General features: G+C 37.5%; 2 protein-coding genes across 9 annotated transcripts; one reads left to right on the plus strand and one right to left on the minus strand.

Annotated features, from left to right (window-relative positions):
* Nucleotides 1-1,082: 1,082 nt before the first annotated feature.
* On the plus strand, nt 1,083-10,696 carry LOC144063541 (outer dynein arm-docking complex subunit 1-like). Of its 6 annotated transcripts, none has more exons than XM_077585287.1 (16): nt 1,083-1,364; nt 1,994-2,025; nt 2,645-2,714; nt 3,052-3,151; nt 3,279-3,468; nt 3,549-3,665; nt 3,743-3,856; nt 4,001-4,068; nt 5,033-5,202; nt 5,295-5,408; nt 5,489-5,571; nt 5,662-5,830; nt 6,957-7,129; nt 7,239-7,342; nt 8,381-8,463; nt 8,529-10,696. In XM_077585287.1, exons 3-15 carry the CDS (start codon nt 2,675-2,677, stop codon nt 8,457-8,459), a joined length of 1,521 nt encoding a protein of 506 aa, XP_077441413.1. In that variant the 5' UTR covers nt 1,083-1,364; nt 1,994-2,025; nt 2,645-2,674; the 3' UTR covers nt 8,460-8,463; nt 8,529-10,696. The 6 variants fall into 6 exon arrangements, with proteins under 6 accessions (XP_077441413.1, XP_077441417.1, XP_077441418.1 ...); XM_077585291.1 differs by having other exon boundaries at nt 8,381-8,459; XM_077585292.1 differs by lacking the exon at nt 8,381-8,463.
* On the minus strand, nt 8,259-19,573 carry LOC144063598 (2,7-anhydro-N-acetylneuraminate hydratase). Of its 3 annotated transcripts, XM_077585317.1 has the most exons (14): nt 19,362-19,573; nt 18,807-18,934; nt 17,083-17,167; nt 16,936-17,009; nt 16,698-16,757; nt 15,002-15,109; nt 14,038-14,094; nt 13,817-13,947; nt 13,408-13,462; nt 13,236-13,328; nt 13,029-13,163; nt 10,262-10,363; nt 10,017-10,178; nt 8,259-9,902 (listed from the first exon to the last, which is right to left on the minus strand). In XM_077585317.1, the coding sequence occupies exons 1-14, from the start codon at nt 19,423-19,425 to the stop codon at nt 9,780-9,782; spliced, it is 1,377 nt and encodes a 458-aa protein (XP_077441443.1). In that variant the 5' UTR covers nt 19,426-19,573; the 3' UTR covers nt 8,259-9,779. The 3 variants fall into 3 exon arrangements, with proteins under 3 accessions (XP_077441443.1, XP_077441435.1, XP_077441450.1); XM_077585309.1 differs by having other exon boundaries at nt 8,259-10,178; XM_077585324.1 differs by lacking the exons at nt 16,936-17,009; nt 19,362-19,573 and having other exon boundaries at nt 8,259-10,178.
* Between the last annotated feature and the right edge of the window lie 152 nt (nt 19,574-19,725).

Raw genomic sequence — 19,725 nt, forward strand, 5'->3', positions numbered from 1 at the left:
TTTTTAGGGTATGCTCCAGGTTTTATATTCAGTATATTCTGTTCAATTTAAGCGTCTATTTCAAATTCATGGTTTATAAAATATGTGAAATTAAAGTTAAGAAATAAAACATATTTGGTATACAATGTACTGTAGCAGGAACAATACAACAATTTATAGAAGCCTTATAAATGTATGTAAAATAACTTAATGTAAAAAATAAAAAATAAACTAATTTAGTCTTTAAAAGGCATAAATGAGAGATCAAATTCAAACATCGCACTGGCACTTAAATAGTTCTGCAAGTGCAAAGGCTTTCAAAATGTTGCATGCAAGTCATATGCAGCAAATAAATGGAAATAGTGAAATATATTTTTTACATGTAACACGATGCTTAACTTACACCACTTTTCAAATTGTTTGCAAAAATGTTGAACCAGTGACTTGACTACGTGTGACCCTGACCATCGAAATGATCCACCCGAGCACCACCAGGCAACTTAATGAATTAACATTAATCATCAATGCGCTTATAAGTCATCTTAATTATTATTATTATTTTACCACCAATTCTTTTCACAATTAAAGTCTTACACTTCAATTTTAATATGCATTGTCTCGATTCAATCATTGTCCTTTACATAGTCCCCTATAGTGTCTTTAATTGTATATTTTTACTTTTTAGTACAGTATGTCAAAAGTAATTATACTGTGATTATTATTATTTTGTTATACATAATTCTAAGGTGGAGGAGGAAGAAAAGCGAGAAAAAAGAAAGGCATGAGATAGATAGATAGATAGATAAGATAGATAGATAGATAGATAGATAGATAGATAGATAGATAGATAGATAGATAGATAGATAGATAGATAGATAGATAGATAGATAGATAGATAGATAGATAGATAGATAGATGGATGATAGATGGATGGATGGATAAAGAGCGAAAGAAAAAACGATCCTTTTACTACCGCGCAGTATATTCAAGAAAGTGAAAGACGACGTCATCCACCTCGGTGCTCTGTATCACAGCGCCTCACTCTGTGTAATAAACGCGGAAGTGAGTACACAGCTGGCTCATGACGTCACGACAGCAGCGCCCATCGAGCTCCGACATGACGACCGCGTTTATTGACAACATTGACTTACCGTCGACGTACAACGTGACCTAACAAGAATATAACGCTCCTTCGTGAGCCCAACGATAACAAATAGTTAGATATGTTTTTTTTTTCTTCCGAAACCAACCTCCGTTAGCTTCACGGTAGCTTAAAATCACTACAATGGCGAGGCGGACGTGCACTCAGTGGACTGTTGGACGTGATGCTACGTGAGTTAGCAACCTGAGCTAACCTGCAGGGGGAGACAAAGCAGCATTATCAGGTCGAACCCCACTCTTTCCCCCCATTATTACTTAAACATGGATAGATGGATAGATGGATAGATAGATAGATAGATAGATAGATAGATAGATAGATAGATAGATAGATAGATAGATAGATAGATAGATAGATAGATAGATAGATAGATAGATAGATAGATAGATAGATAGATAGATAGATAGATAGATAGATAGATAGATAGATAGATAGATAGATAGATAGATAGATAGATAGATAGATAGATGTGGCCAATGAGGGCGAAAAGTGAAGCTTTTTTAAGTGGTATACAAAGTGTCAAAAGTTCCATTACTAGCTTCACAAAAGATCAATTGAAATCCCCCTTTGAGGTATTCCCCTGGAGTCAAAAACATTTTCTTAGCCTTTGCTTACTAAGCCTTAATAGAATAATGTTAATGTTGTTCCCTGGATAACCTCCTTGACCGTGGGAACATAAAAATGAAAATACAAGGAGCCCAGTTGCTTGTGTTGGGAGGTTGATGGTGATGTCCGTCTTGGTCTAGATTCTCAGGGGATTGTAAACTGGAGTCTGTCATGGGCTGTCTGGCCACAATTCTCACCTTTTCTCACACACTGAAGCAAACATCACATGATCTCTTTGTGAACATGCAGGTTGATCATCTGTCTGGCCCATGGAAAAACTTGTAAGTTTGGGTTTGAAATATATCTTTTTTAAGACCAGTATTGGAAGTTTTCTGATAGACCTCGTAGAATGACATATTGATGAATTAATATACACCCCATGTGTACTGTGGGCGATGGCGCATCCAACTTACTGTTCTCCAGCCTTTCTGTATGGATTTTGCATGCCACTGCATTTCTGTGTTTTTACCAGGCTTCCTCCCACGTCACAAAAACATGCACGTTAGATTCATTGATGAACTTTAAATTGTCCTTGGATGTGAATGAACTTTTTGTTTTTGTTTGCTGGCAACTGGGTACACTGTGTGAAGTCCACAAAGTCCAAAAATGTGCTATTAGTCACATATTCTTCAGAACATTTGGACAACTAATTTAATGTGAATGCACAATGATATTTTAAGTAAATTATTTTTTTTGATTATTTTTTTTTTTATAGATAATGATATTGTTAGTATATTCTTGCCATGTAATTTCAAATAACTACATAATTTAGCTTTGCACCTTTGAAATGTCAACTTTATTCACTGGATAGACAAAATATAAGTGTAAAACATGCAAAAGTACTGTACTATCATTTTGAAAGCATACTTTAATCCAACCAACTCATGTGTTCCTTTTCAGACTGGAGGCGTGCCCTCACTCTAATGAAACATGAAACGGTCTGCCCGAGGTCGATCACAGGAGGAAAATCGTAAGTGACATCACACATAGGGACTTTGTTGTTATTATTACATTAAAAAAAAGATACCAGATCCGAACATCTGTTGTTGTTGGTCCAGTATCACATCAATGTATGAGTGTTTAACTGATCCTACTCCCTCAGAAAATAGGCTTGGCAATGGCTTGTCCGTTGACCTTTACGTATTGCAGATACCTTTACACATGTAAACATAACTTGCAGGTACATTATTGTGGATTGTATCTGTAGAACCTGACAGTTTTGCCCTCTGTCTGCCTCACAAAAACAAACAAACAATTATAAACAATCATCGCGTATGATTAAACTACCTTCTTGTTTTTAAATGCAGCTGAAAATGACCTGCACAAATTAAAGCTACAATATCGTCAAGCTTTAAAAGACAAACAGGCATTCAATGACAAAATTCAAAGCCGCCTCCTGAAAGACAGGCAAGTGGGTTACTTTTTTTTAAACAACCCTTATTCCTTTCTTATGTCCATGTTCCACATAAACAAACATTCTGTGTCCTTTTGGCTTGAGGTGCAAGTGTATTTGCCTTTATCCTTATCTGAGCAGCAGGGAGATCCAGAAGCTCCAGACTGAACATGACGAACTGTTACATACCCTCACCATCGCACAGAGTAGTTCTAACCAAAAGAAAGAAGTCAATGCTTCTCACGATCTCGATAACCTTTTGTCCAATGAGGAGAAAATAGAGGAGGAGCTATTATCAAACAAAACTAGACTGGAGTCTTATAAAAAGCAGGTGAGAACTGTTGCGCTAAAATGGTTGCTTTAACACTGCACAGTGTCATGCGAACATCCTAACTTTGGCTTTCTTTCCAGATTGTAGAATGGGAGAGAAAATTAGTAGCACAGAGGGGGGGGACTGCACCGCATAACACGAAAAATGAAGACACTTCCACGAAGGATATCGTGTTGAAAGAGGACAAACTGTACAAGGTTAGTGCTTCATCTACAGCATCCATTAGTGAGCACAGCATCCAAAGATGAAAGCAGTGCCGTTTTCTTTTCTCTAGGGTCACATCTGCTTCAATGAGCTGATGATAAGGAACGGTCAGTTAAAGTCAGACATCGATTTTCTGGAGAAGCAAAAAAACGACTTTCTGCAAGTTCAGCTCCATCTGAAAAAGGCCAGTCCCCTAAATGCTCCACTTCAAATGTTTGTGTAAAAGACATTATGTAGTTGTGTTAAGCACCGCGTTCCTCCATTGCTCCAACTTGTACCTTGTTGTTGAATAGCAAATGTATGATGTTGCCTGTTTTGTCTTCTCCAGGAGTTGCAAGCCATTCGCAAGGAAATTTCTGACTTGAGCGCTATGTGTACTAAAGCAAACACTGCCAGGTGAATACCTCTTTACATCTCATTACATTTGTTTTTGTCTTTAGCCAATGAACCACTTAAATGATTATGTGAGTTTACATATGTATGTTGATCTTTTTTTTATTTATTCCAATAGTAAGTGAAGGAACTATTCTTTACATGAAATATAATCACTAAAATATCACTATAACAGTTTATGTACCATATCTACCCACCCATCCATCCATTAGCTGTGTGAGTAAGGTCGAGCCTACGCCAGCTGACTTTGAGCGATAGGTGAGGTACGCCATGGACTGGTCACACAGAGACAAACAAACATGCACACTTCAACAATTTAGACAATTTTAGAGTCTTCAATTTACCTAATGTGTGTTTTTGGATTGTGGGAGGAAGCAGGAGTACCTGAAAAATTATGGGTATAGTTTTCATGTTTTTTTTCCCGGGTACTCTCGCTTCCTCCCACATTCCAAAAACATGTATCTTTTATAAAACAAACTTGAAAAAAGATCGTTTTAAAGTTACATAAATTTACGCATCATCTGAAAACGTTCACAACCTTAACTGATTTATCACACTGTACCAAAGAAAAAATGTGCAGTTAACCCCATGCCTTGTACCGTTGTGGCAGTGCATGAACAAAACAAAAGGGTTCCACCAAACCAACCCCTTTTCAACTGAAGCTGTTATTCATTTTCACATAAATAAATTATAGTGTGAGTGCGACCTCCATTGGACTGATGTAGCCACAACAGTTTATTTTATTGAAAAATTGCAAATACTTCTGCTCTATACTGTATTTATGAACTGGCGACCAGTCCAGGGTGTTCACCTCCTCTCACACAAAGTCATCTGAGAAAATTTCCAGCTCACCTACAAGTACAACCAATTAAATGGATGGAAAAATATAATTTCTATAATTAATAATAATAAATAATTTCTTCTTATTGGATGTCTTATTCACTAACTGTGATGTGGCGACACCTAGCGTTGCAATCCAGGTAAAGCAGAAGAAGCTGAAGGAACAAAACGCTCAGTTTGAATCTCAGTACACTCAAACAACAACCAACTTGGAGCATGAAATCGCCACGCACTGCAACCTTGAGGCTATGCTAAACGTCAAGAATGCTGGCGACGTGGGCTCCGACCGTGAGAAAGGTGAATCTTTGTGAATATTTATGTCTAAAAGTCGTTGCTCATGAACGTATACTAGAAGTCTGAAGGTAAACACTCTAAAAAAATGCCTACAGCGGATCTGTTGGAGCAGCTACAGAAGTTGGCCTATCTAGAAGATACCATCAGGAAAATCCTGATAGAGACGGGAGAGGATGACCTGGACATATTGCTGGCAAATTTCTTAGGAAGTAGGTTAAAATTCGACAGTGGTCGAGAAATCAAAGTATACATTTTCCTGAAAAGTATTTTCTGTTTTTCTTTTCTACAGTGGAGGAGGAGAACTATTCTTTACTGAGCTTTGTCAACTATCAGCACTGGCACGTAGAGGACATTAAACAGCAGATCGCTCAGGTTTGCCCCAGTTATATTCAAGACTATGTCAAAAGTTCAGTTCAGTTGTCATTTGATTTGACGCAGCACTGGCTTTGTTCCCTCCCAAAGCTTTACAAGGCGAGGGAGCTCTTTGTTGTTGAGCAGAAACAGCAGGCTCAGGACCGCCAAGCTCTTCAGGCGGCCCTTTCCAAAAAGCAAGAGACTATTGAGGAGCAGCTGTCCGGCTACGAAAAGCGAATTGACTGCCTGGAAAATATCGTAGATCGTCTTAAAAAAGGTACAGCAGAGCAACCTGAACAGTTCCCGGCTGTCTTTGCTGATGATGACAAGCATGATGTTCCCTCATAGGGGGTCAACATGGCTTAATTTCAGAAAACTACGACCAATCATTATCAAAATCCACATGCACATATCTCTTTATGCCCACAGTAATCTCTGAAAATATGAGAGCGATTGATGCAGTATTTTGGATTTATTAGGCATCTACTCTCCTGCACATAGGTGCGCACATTTGTTATGTCGCTTAATGAAATCCAAACTATTAAGCCATTCTTATTGCTATTTTAAGAGATTAATGTGGGCCTAAATCAGAGATGTGCAAGTCAATTTTGGTGGCAATCGTAGTTATAGCACTAAAAGCTTTTCATAATGAGCGTTTATGGGGAGGAAGGCTGAATGTCAATGTCAACCAAAAATACAGTGACGATTGTTTTTATATTTCAGAGGTTGAACTGGGCATAAGACGTAGCGATGTGTGGGTGAATATTGGTGACCATTCATACGTTAGTTTTCTGACCTTAGGCGACAGACACACATTTAAACCGTTTTAGACGGCCCCCATTTTGTTGAGTTTCTCGTGGAAAAATGAGCACCCTTTCTTCATTCTTCTGTGATGGAGTTTTCTTGTATAATGCTAGTTTACACATCGGCAAAGGTGATTTTAGGCAAATGCTTGAGATACAATGCAATATACTATGCGATCCATCTTGCTGGAAGCTGAGATTCCTGGTGATGACGTATTTTCCATTTTTGTGTGAAAAGGGTCCATTGCCGGCAAACCAGCTTAAAGGTGCATTACTACCACCAATTGATTGCTGCGAGGAAACCAATGTGAATCGATGGGGGTCAGGTTTTGCAAAGTTTGCTGCCGTCACCTATTATTGGATGTCTGAAACGCACTTGCATTTTAAATTTTTTACTTGCATCTGAAGACAAAAAAAACTTGACAAAGCGATATTTTATGTCGCGAAAAACTTGACAATTAAGGCACCACTAAATAATTCAAAAGTCCAGCTCATCTGTGACCCTAGTGAGGATCAGTGCTCTCCTTTGCCATCTTCTTCTTTAGACATTTTATAACACATTAACCATCAGTTAAGAATACCCATGTTGTTATTTTTCAGGTGTTCAAACGTTAGTTGACATCACCAGTGAAAGTAGTGATACATCCAGCACAGTGAGTGACAAAGACCTGGATGAGCACATGACGGCGTGCTTGAAGCTGGTGGAAGAAAAAGTCAACGACCTCCTAAATCTGCAGGCCATCATTCTCTTCCAGGAGAGTTTAACACAGTGTGTACGTGTACTTCTCAATTGATGTGTCCACTTGCACACATTTTCTGGTGTACACTTACTGTACACGACAGTGCTCATTATTGAATATTACTGTGCTTTCTCGCTATCAGGAACTCGTTAGTGATGGCTTTGGTTCCATAGCGGATCAATTTCGAGGGAAGGGGAATGCTCCAGCAGTCAACCTGTCCGCCACAGCTTCAACCCCACCGCCTGAGTAGGTCTTATTATATCAATTAATCACTACCAGACATGACACACAAGGACCAATTATAAACAATGTTAGTATATAGACAGTCATTGATTGAAACACCCCAAAAGTAAAACAATCTGGACTAAGAATATGTCTTGAATTCAAGCCACCAACCCAAAAATCAAAACAAAAGATGTTCTTTACAAAGCAGATGCTAACATGAATAACATGTCATTTGAAGGAGGGCTGGGTGAGTAATCAATTATCACCTACCATCTCACCTGTTAAACTTGATCACATGAGAAAACATTATGAGCGAGCTGGAGTTAAGGTGTTAGGACTTTCGCACCAGCTGAGCCATGCAGTTTGGCAGATTACTTCATTCATGTTATATCGGTTTACAAACGTTTTGACAAAAAGGACATTTTTTTCCAAAAGGAAACATTTATGTGAATATTTTAAGTAGAGATTGATTGATTTATTTATTCATTACTGTATTTGTATTATTTCTGTGGAAGTGGATTTATAGTCCCAGAAGGGAAAATGAGAGCAAAACTTGGTTTGAATAAAATCATAATCATTTGCTTTTTATATAAGCAAAGAAGGAAAAATGACTAAAATCAGAACCCAATTGCATTTTTGTGATTTATTTTAATTTTAAACCCATATCCAAGCTCTAGCTGAAAGTAATAATAAATAATATAATAAAAATAAAATAGTAAATCTTGTCAATAATACACACACGATATTCATGAAGACTTGATGCTGTATATTGTCCAATGCGCATCAACAAAGTACTGGACAAAAGGCCGCAAACTTTTTTTATGTTGTCGCTACGGGGTGTTGTGTTTATTTTGGAAAAAGGGTGTAACCCAAAGACAAACACTCTCTAGAAGAGTGGAAGCTGTTGTACTGTACATGCAAGTCCTTTCCTTTCTTAGCTTTTTTTTTCTCAGTTATTTTAGGTGCATTTGTACAAAATGTGTATCCAAGTTGTGTTTATTGACCATTTTCTTGGGGCAAAAAAATAGACCAATTGAAAGTATATTATGTGATATGCAGTGACGACAAAGCCCGGAAAGGCAGTCGTTCAGCAAGCAAGGGAGCAAATGAGAGGCTGCCTTCCCATAGCAGTACATAAGTGGGTGAGTGTGTGAAGATGACCAGCGTCAGGAAAGCTCATTTTATTTATAATTGCATTTGATTACAGATATCACTAAAATCTGGCTTTCGTCTTGAGACTCAGAGAGAAAGAAGACACGAGGACCAGGGGTCTGAACTTGCACCAACAATGAGCTGCTCCGCATTAGCCATTCATGCTTGGATGATGGCAAATAGTGAGGCTGGTCCTGATGTGCAGATGTTTCCATGTGGACTAATGCAGCTTTCATGCACATGTTCACGTTCAACATGGATCCTATGCAGTGTTTTACACCGGGCCCAATATGAACTGCTCTTCCCAAATTGCGCAACGGCCTGTCAAAGCACAAATCTGCAAGTGTGGACTGTGAAAAAGACTTTCAAATGGAACGGTCGATCTGTGGTTAACAGATTTACATTGTGTTATGAGGCTTGTACTTACAGCCTCAAATTTCAAGTAGAATGGAAGGCAATGGAACTAAAGAAAAGCAGTTAATGGTTATGAACACATTTACATGTGTAGCTCTTTTAGGCACTCGATTCATAATCAGTTTTAGTTCAACCATACATAGACTTCCATTTAGATGGCAGGTGCAAGATACAAGTTCTTAAAGAAAAACTGCAACAGGTTAGGACAATAAAACCTCAATTTTTTAATATATTTTTTTTTATTCTGAATGGCTTGATTCATGGCATATTACTGCCTGAGTTAGGAGGGGGGATTAGTCTAAACAACAAAAAACACCATGAATGAGCATCTCAGGTAGTGTGTAGGGAAAACTGATTTGAGTATCAATCAGAAGAGTGTCTCTAAGAACTGTTTTCATAGACAAAGATATGCACTGCCCGACAGCACTGAGTGGACATCTTGCACAATGAGAAAGTTAATCTGCGGCTGTTGAGAGTCTGACCGAAAAGGGTGCACTCACACACCTTTGTGTTTCGCATCCTTATGACAGGTGATAACAGCAAACACTTGGTGACTCAGAACTTTTGACTAAAGCTGACACGCTTCATCGTGTCGTCAGGCTTAAGATTTTGAAGAACATTTGAGAAGAAAAAGCAAACATGGCATTAAAAAGCCATTATTGTGTATGTACATGTACAATCTGACAGTCTTATTCAAGTGTATTGCCTTAATTGGGTTTATATGAGACTGCATGTCACAGCCAGTTGACTTTCAAACTAATTAAGCAATAATTGAATAAAATTAAATACTAAAGATGGAAGTATTACAAGTGTACCCTACCACAAACATGATTCCTTAGTATTTCTGAAATAAATCACCTATTTTTACAATCGGATCAATATTTTTAAGAGCTCATCTAGAGTGGTCGAAGTGAACCACCCTGCCTTCCCTTCGAGATCGCTCTGCCTCAAACACCACCAAGTGGCTCTGCAGAGTTTCTTCTGGACCACAAGCAATGAGCAATGGGTCGTTGTTCTGCGTGCGCAAAGACAAAAACCATGTCAGTTTTAACATGAATTGCTTACGCGTGAAAGTGCTGTGACAAAAGAGGAACTTTTGGAAATGATATGAGAACCAAAGAGGACTCACAGTCACAGCAGAAATGAAGGAGTCAATCAAGTAGTAATCAGCTTGAGAGTGTCCAGGCAGGCCAAAGTTCTCGGGGTGGGCCGCGTTCACCACATATTTGGAGGCTTTCTGGGTCAGAAAGTCAAATACGCGAATCTCGTCGTCTTTAAATGTCAACTCGCCCTGAAAAGTAATACACGAATTGTCATTTTGTATACATTTGTGATACATTAGATTGTGTAGATCACAATTGATGTTCTTTGTACCTTGCTGCCATAGATAGTTGTTTTTCGTTTGCACATATCTTCAGTGAAGGCCACCATTGAAAAGGCTGCAGTCAGACCACCTTCAAACTCCATGTTGACAACCTGGAAGAGTAACAACAGGAAAATGATTGTCATCAGGCCAATTAGAACCCTTTTGATTTGGAATGGTTATCCAGTGAACTTAATTTGACCTAATCTAAACTTTTGAATGAACTTTTCAAACCTTCAGAATTTTTGCACAACTTACTTAAAACACTGGTATCTCTAATCTTGTTCGTTCCCTGTTGAAATGAATGGAATTGCCATCAATCTTTTCAAGCCTCCGAAAAAGAAACCCAACAAAGTTGTTTGTAAAAAACAAAAATTGCACGCTCTGATAATATTCTTTATATAAATCATACAGACATGACAGAATAAAATTAAACAATTTTGCTACTTTTTTTGTTGCTTCAATTCAATGGTCATTGTGCTGCTTCTGGAGTAGGTGTGCTTGTAGTTTATACCATACTTTATATCAAGACGGTCTCATCTCTTCAGTAGTACTTTGCAGAGTGTAATGAATATACTGTATATGATCGTGAGTATTGTAATGCTACAGTAAGACCAAACTATTCTCGTGATGCGGTTACATATTAAGTCAATGCAGATTGCGTAGATAGGTGTATGAACTAAACACATTATAAAATTGGTTTGATATGAACAAATTATCACTAGACCTAAATAAAAACAAAGTTTATAGTTTTTGGTACTAGACAAACCACACAACAGGTCAAAATGATGGTACATTTAATTGAAATAGAAAGTGTTTGAAAATACATTTCTTGGAGTAGTTATTGATGAAAAATTATGTCACAGATAATGTCAAAAAGAAAATGTCAAAAATTATAGGGATGCTCTCTAAAACTAAGGATGTCCTGAATAAGAAATCATACACATTTTATTGTTCATTATTATTACCATATCTGACCTATTGTGTGCAAATTTGGGGAAACGCATATAAAACAAATATCGATGCTGTTTTCAAACTGCAAGAAAAAGAGCCAGAAGAATTATAAATTGATCAAAATATACAGAACCAACTAATTCTCAATTTATTAAATCAAATACAATATTTTTTTTACAACTTAGTTACATTTAAAATAGCACAAATAATTTATAAAGTACACAACAATCTACTCTGCCACAGTACTCAGAAGCTGTTTGAAATTAGAGAGAGTCCTCACAAGGGGTACAAGTGTCTACAAAACAATTAAAACAAGAACAAATATTAAGCAAAGGTGTGTTTCTGTAAAAGGTGTTAATTTGTGGAATGATTTTGGAACTGACCTGAAAAGATGTCAGTCACTTGCTGAATTTTAAAAAATAGTTTAAAAGCAAAGTTTTTAAAAATTACTTACATCAGTCATGAGCTGTTAAAATTGTATATATGTTGTAATTTCTTACGATGTATTGGTATGAGTGTAATGAAAATTGTATATGTGATAATGAGGATATGATTTATAAATGTATTATGGTATATGTCTATGAATTTCATGTACATATGTCGCTGGCAAATGTGCGTATGTCAAAGTTCACTTGTATATATGACTAGGTTTATACATTTCCTTTTGTTGAAATACAAACCCTTCAGATATCAACATAAAACGAATAAGGGGTAGGACTAGGTCCGTTTTTAACTTCCTCCTAACCCTTTTGAACATATAAACTCTTTTCTTTCTTCCTATTCTTGTTTTTCTTTTTTACTTCAACTTACATTTTAAACTTGTAGTGTGTTTTCTTTGTTTATATGTTCTAATATATATATATATATATATATATATATATATATATATGAATCAGTAGCGGGTGGCACGATTAACGCATTTGAGGAGACTTGAGTGGTGGGTGAGCACATTTGCTCAAGTTGGGGAGGTTAGAGGACAAAGAATTGGAAAACCAATATAGGACAAAAATAATTGCACTCTGTGGAAGCTGTACAACACAGCCAGCTTTCAACTGGGACAGAGCCTAAAAGGAGCAGGCTTGGAGAATTGTGAACGAGGAAGTTGGAGTATATGGTAAATATATTACATTTTTTACAGCTTTAGAACTATGAACCAAGATAGCATTTAGCCTAAATTTTAGCACAACCACTTGCTTCCTGATTGAGTAGCTATCGCCATATGTATTTTCTGTCAGGTGACAGACCTGTTTTCTGTTGTGGCATGACATGCATGAAGCAACTACTTTCGTAGTAATCCGTAAAAACAACGCAAGAAATGTAGGGTCAAAAAGTCGTTTTCACCTTCAGTATGAATGTAGCATATATTATCCTACGTGTAGCTTGCTCTGCCATTTGTTAAAATATCCATCGCTTAAATACCGAAACACCGATGCTATTCGTTAGCCCGTCTGTAGCGTTTCCCATTATGTGTTAGCTAAGCTAGCGGCTTTAAATCTAATTAGTTTTGAATACTGTACACAATGTGTAATTTTCTGTTTTATGTTTTACAGTAAGCTTTGAATGAGAATGGCAATAAACAGCCTCAGGCCTCTTTTTCTGAAGAGATATTTACTATATTAGCTACCAAACTGCTGATTGTTTGTGAAGTGAATTGAGTTGAGTTCACTGGCACCATACAGGGATCGTATCTCAAGTAAAGCTCATCAAAAAAAATATATATATATATATTTTGAATGAGGGCTTGTGTCACTCGAATCTCAAGGCACCACTATACAGTATTATCAAGTTTTGAACATCAACATTTCAAATTCAAGGTTTTTTAACCTGGTTACTGCAGACGTCGTTGTCGCATTCATAGACACATCGGCCGTACGGTCCAGTTTTCAGAGCCTCAGTTACCGTCTCGATGTCTGGGAAAGAGTTGGGACATATGACTGACGTTGGCCAGCCAGTGTTGCCCTAAGGAAAAATAATAATAATGATAAAGCATGTCAAACAGGCAAAATGTACAACATGTGCTACCATGATCACCTTTTTCACTCTGTCCAAGTAGATTTTGCTTGCCGAGTAAGGGCAGGTGTCCTCTACTGAACAGTCCAGGCATCGATTACCAGCCCCTGTTGGCTAATATGAAATGTCTCACGTGTGCATAAAGAACTTATTTACAATAGCATCTTCATATTCCTTTAGTTGAGAAGAATACCTTGTGTTCCGGACGGAAGTGGCTGACGAAGCCAAACGACGTCACTTTCAAACACCTGCAACAACAAGCTGTGATGTCATCTATTCCCTTTTGGGTGGCAAATGTCTTCATGTCATCTAGTCAACTGCTACAAACAAGTTGGAGTCATGGTGGCAAGGATGGACCATTTGTAGTCTCCAGTGCTGCATTGAGAAAAACTCAGAAGTTGTGAATTGTGCAAGCCTCCGTAGCCACGGAGCTGACTGTCGCCAGCATTGGAATGAAAGGTAAATAAATACGTTGGCAGATAATCTGACCAAGAATTCTGAACAGGAGTGGGGCAAAGTATGGAGCCTTGTGGCACTCCTTGGTAGACTGAAGCAAGAGATTTCTCAAATGTTCTATGGATGGTGACAAATTCTTTTTTTACTTGCGTTTTCCGGCCCATTGATAGATCAGGTCAATGTCGTGGCACGACTTGGCCAGAAGAGCGAAAGAGCTCTGTGCTTCGTTCCTCCAGTTTCCACGGACAAAGGAGTGAGCAAAGTGATGAAAGCCAATCTGAAGAAAGGGGTCGATCGTGAGTGTGTGTGTGTGTGTGCCCAAACATAGTACACAGTACATAACCGCATATTCTTTATTCCTGCTTACTGGCTCTAAGTGCTGAATGTGGATCACATCACCAATGACGCCATTGTCTATCAGCTCCTGGAAGAAGAAGACATTTTTAAATGACATAACAAAAGGTATTATAGAAAAATATGAATAGCAATATCCAGTAATGAATTCAAACTATACTGAAGAAGTGATTTTTGTTTTTGCTCATGTTAATTAGTTACTGTAGTTAGTTATACATATGAAAAGTACAGTTACACAAGTTAGGGACTGTTACTGTTTAACTACTCAAGGAACATTCAATTGTGGCGTAAGGTTGTAAAGAGTTATAAAAGTCGGAGCATCTCATTCAAGCAGGATGTGTTTTTCTGTCTCACTAGCACGGCATGTGGTGACGTCACCCATGGACACGCTCGCTCATGCTAATAAAGCGAGAAAAAAAGTGAAGAAGAATGTGAATATCTATATATTATTATTATCTATTATGACCTATATCATTATATTAGTTATTTGGTTGTCAAATTATATAAGCTATAACTTACAAAACACGGATGGTGAATCCGAAAACTTCCCAGGCACTCTTTTCTTCATTGCCCAAAACAATTATCTCAGTTTTATTTTGGTCTAGTTGAAGGAAACTGGTTCATCCAGTTATTTGTATTTGACAGTGACACAATACAACTGTAGTCATTTTGGAGACACTGCTCCATGATAATCAACCTTACAGTTCTGAAGAATTTGACCCAAGGGTAGCATATATGAGCTAAACAAAAAGGGTCCAAGGAGTGACACTCGAGGGATCCCACATCATGGCCATTTAATCAGATTCAAAACTTCCAGTGCTCACAAAATAACTCACGTCCTCTAAGTAGGACCGGAACCATTTTAGGACTGTTCCATTTAGTTCTACCCAAGTTACCAACTTTCAACGGTAAGTTATCTATATTCCAGCAAACTTTGCGATTTTTTTACAAGAAGTAAATGGCAAAAATCAAATCACCTTTATCTTGCGGATGGAGGGGTCGTATCGTAGAACATGACCCACACACAGCATCACACCGCTCTGAGAGCACGCCTCCACAACCTCGATGCAGTCTTCAGCCGTTGTCTGAAGTCACAGTTTCTTTTTTTACTTAATTAACTCATTCACTGCCATTGATTGACAGCTATAGACGTCAACAATTTATTTTAACTATTTCTATTAGTTTAACATTTTTTTCCACTTTTGTTAACAAGAGTATGAAAATCTAGAATTTGTTTTCATTGTACAATTAGAACAGATATAAAATTTGTGATTAATCGTGAGTTAACTAGTGAAGTCAGGCGATTAATTATGATTACAAATTTTAATCGCCCGACGCCCCAAATTTTTAATAATGTTTTCTTCTTTTTTATTTATTTATTCACTACCATTGACTGCTATCAACGTCAAAAAATCATTAAAATTATTTCTATTACTTAAAAAAAAATCCACTTTTGTTAACAAGAGTATGACAACCTAGAATTTTGTTATTGTACATTTAGAACAGATATAAAATGAGTGATTAATCGTGAGTTTACTAGTGAAGTCATGTGATTAATTACAATTAAAAATATTAATCGCCTGTTGCCCCTAATTTTTTTTTATGAATTTATGGTAGTGAATGAGTTAAATGACATAAATTACAACAAGATGGAACAGAATGAAATTAGTGATTGTGAATAATGAAGCCAAATGGTTCACCAGATTGCAGGTTTTATTTCTTTGTAATGCAAATTTTTATATATCATAAAGCAATAATTCAACTGGTGAATTGATGTTATTTCTACATTCTGTTATTCTGGTCACATTCAGATTATGTGCCACTAAAGAAAATGCCTTTTCCTTGAAACTGCTTTTATTATGCCATGAAGAAATAAAGCCTGCGTGGCCTTAAACTTTTTAAAACTTTAATTAAAATAAACTGTTGAACTTGGGCCCCTTGGCACACTTAGTGACACCAACAGTGTCAAATTTAGGCTTTAAATTGGACAGTGATTTTAAATTGGATCTGCAGATTGGTGTAATAAATAAAAGCAGCTTTTTAAGTTGAGACATTTGGCAACGATGAAGGCATTTCTTTTACAGCAGCACTTTGAAATCCATGCCTTCCTCACGCCTTGGCTGGATTATTTCAATGCACTTTACTTTGGGTTCAGACAGTCCGCCCTCAAACTTGCATTCAACACAGCATGAGACTTTTTTTTTTTTTTTTTACTTGGTTACTTGTTTTATTCTTATTTATGTGCAGCACTTTGTTTCAGCTATGGTTACTTATTGCTTTCTATATAAATGAGTTAAGAATTGAGTTGATCCATTTCTTTAATGTGTAACTGTTTAATAATTCACATGCTCCTTTACACAGATGAGCGATTCCCTAACTGGATTGAACCAAGGCACATATTTTACTTTAGAGAAATTTCAACGGCACTTGACCAGACACGTCACAAAGAAAACTTTATCTCTGTACCTTCGGCCATCTAACAATAACATAAGAGAAATGTATTTGTTCTGCCTGCCTACTTTACATTTACGTCAGGGGTATAAATAGATGAATAACAGTACCTTATTTTAGGAGATAAATAATCATTTTCATTTCATTTACAGTTTAAGACAATGGCAAACATCTATTTGTCGTGTCGCTGAAATGGTATTCAATTGCCACGTTGACACTTACGGCCATTGGTTTCTCCAGAAGAACATGGTAGCCTTTCTTTGCAAAGGCCACTGCAGGCTCCTGAGACACACAAACATACAACAATGATACGGAATAACAAGAAAGCGGGAGGACAAACCAGTACCAATTATTGTATTGTAACATATTATATATATATATATATATATATATATATATATATATATATATATATATACATACATATTATAACAATGTATTGTATTAAGGTATTATTGACCTTATGAAGGATGTCTGGAGTGCAAATTAAAACAGCGTCCGCACACTTCTCTTTTTCAGCTAAAATACGCCAGTCTAGGAAAGGCAACATTGAAAATGGAACAAGGAACATAATCACTGTCAACATTTCAAGGTGCTTCTTGTTCACCTTCGTGCAGGTTCTCATCCGCAATGTTGTACAGTTGTTGGAACTTAGTGCGGGCAAATTTCCTGGGATCAGCTACTCCAACAACCTGCAATAAGATTTGTAGTGTTACTGCTCTATTGATCTCTCTCATATAATCGAATTGGAAGCAATGAGCAGACTCACAAAGGAGACAGTCCCGCTCACTGTTATTGGCACCCCTTCATTTTTTGCATGATCTTGACAATATCTTCAGAAATCAATGGAAATGTACCAATTTTATATCATCAGGACCTTTTAATTGGATGTCCAAAGGAAATGTTTTTTTCAACTTACATAATGTAATGCCATCTCTAAGCTTATTGCACCCCCCCCCTCGCCCCCCACCACCACCACCCCCCATCCCATCCCCACACACACTTCCATTGCAAATTGTTCAAGCTCTTGAATGTTTGTAGGTTTCTTTTCCCAATGGCACATTTCAGCTCATATCAAAGATTCGGATTGAGATCGGGTCATTGCTGGCCATTTTAAAACAGTATTTTTTGCTTTTTAACCATTCCTGTGTGCTTTGGGTCTTTGTCTTGTTGAAGACCCATGACATTCAACTCAAACCAAGCTGTCTAACACTTGGTAGGACATGTCCCCCTAGAATGTCTTGATAGTTCTCTGGTTTCATGATTCCTGTGATACGGTTAAGGCATCCAGTACCTGATGCAGCAAAGCAGCCGCACAGAATTATGGATCCTCCATCATGCTTAACTGTAGGGAGGATGTTCTTTTCCTTGGAAGCTTCATTGCGTTTTCTGTAAACAAACTGTTGGCGTGTATTGCGGAAAAGCTCTATTTTTGTTGAAAACGTCCACAGAACATTTTCCAAAAAGAATTGTGGTTTGTCCAGGTACTCCTTTGCAAAGGTTAGCCATTCTTTTTTTTATGTCTGTCTCAGGAATGGACTTTGTCCATGAAGCCCTGTTTTTGGTTTAGTGTGTGGGCGCATGGTACTTCTTGAAACCATGATCCCAAACTGTTGCAGGTTGGCTTTCAGGTCTTTGGATGTTTAACGTGGTGTTTTTTCCACCATTCGCACCAACCGTCGAAGACTTCTGTCATCAATTTCTCTCTTCCCCCCCACGTCCACGGATGTTATTGACAGTTCCATGCTCGTCAAACTTCTTAATTACATTAAACACTGCTGAAACAGGGCTACCAAAATCTTTGGAGATGCCTCTATACCTTTTAGAGGTCTTGTGTTTGTGAATAATTGCACTTCTGATGTCCTCAGACAGCTCCTTTGTTTTCATGATTTTGACCAAAGAAAATGGGATAACAGGTGGCTTTTTAAAACATCAAAGTCATCATTCATTGGTTAATTCATGTCAATTGGGCACAGACAATTTAGAACAGGGAAATCTCATTTGTGATTTACCAAAGGTGAGTCCCAATGTGTTTCCATACTGATTTACAGGAAAGGGTGCCAATACCAGTTACAGAGCATATTTTAAGATTTCTATTTTTTCCAACCTATTGTTTATTGTTGTAAATTGTTTTTTTAATCATTTGGTCTTTAGGATGAAACACAAGTTCGCTGTAAAAAATAAAATGATTTACTTGATGTATTTTTTCAGAAGATATGTAATTTACGCAAACGTGTTATTTCAGAAGTGTGTATCAAACTGGTAGCCCTTTCGCGTTAATTGCCCAAGAAGTACCTCTCAATTTAAAAAAAGGTTTTCCCTCTCTCGTACCTTCACACGGTCAGGATGGATGATGGAATAGTGGGAGTAGATTTCCCCTCGACAGCCTGCTCCCACCACGATGACGTGGACAAGTGCACCCATATCGACGTCGCCGCCAACCTTCCGCACACCTGTGCCTGTCAAGTCGATAGAGTTCTATGGTAAAGTCGGTCATAGACAAGCCCCACCCAGTTGCGTTCAGTAACTCCAGGTTTGGTTAGGAAAGTTGGACATTTTACAATATTCATAAATCCGTCCTTTTTTCTTTTTCTTTTTTTTTAATCACTTGCCCTAGTACACTAATGTGTAAGGCATTCTTGAATGGTTATAATAAACACTATCAGACGAATATATGAGCATTGACGGGTTGATTAATCTCGTGGTTTCTGCTTAATACGCTTGGATACAAAATAAAAAATAAAAATCAACTGAAAGCGAGGGAGCACTATGTATCCACAATGGGTTGCGACCAGTAGGCTAATACACGAAGCCATTCCATTAAAATAATGTAGGTAACATCAAGTAACTGAGATAAAGTAGAAATAAACGATTACATGAACGTACCAATTGGATAGCAACGAGATGGCAACGTTTGCCAATAAAAAACACAGAAGAAGAAAAAGCGCATTCGGGTATTTCCGGTTCACTTCGTCACATTCGTACAACGAAGGTCACATGACGCCATTTGTTAAACATCGTGAGCGCTCGCAAGTCTAGTTAGCTAATAGCTACAAACATCTGCCGTGATGCTAGCTAGCTCCTGATTCCGCATTTAGTTTCGTTTTACAAGCTACTAAAGTGGTGTAAGCGAGACACTATTAAGCCACAAATGGCTCTTTAAGAAATACAGCTGCACCTGTGGGTTTTGCAGCCTTTTTTAACTACTCGGCAAAGAGCTACTGTCTGGGTTTTGAGCGTTAGCTAGCCA

This window comes from Vanacampus margaritifer, chromosome 1, assembly GCF_051991255.1.
Source record: "Vanacampus margaritifer isolate UIUO_Vmar chromosome 1, RoL_Vmar_1.0, whole genome shotgun sequence".
In the NCBI taxonomy this organism is placed as follows: Eukaryota; Metazoa; Chordata; class Actinopteri; order Syngnathiformes; family Syngnathidae; genus Vanacampus; species Vanacampus margaritifer.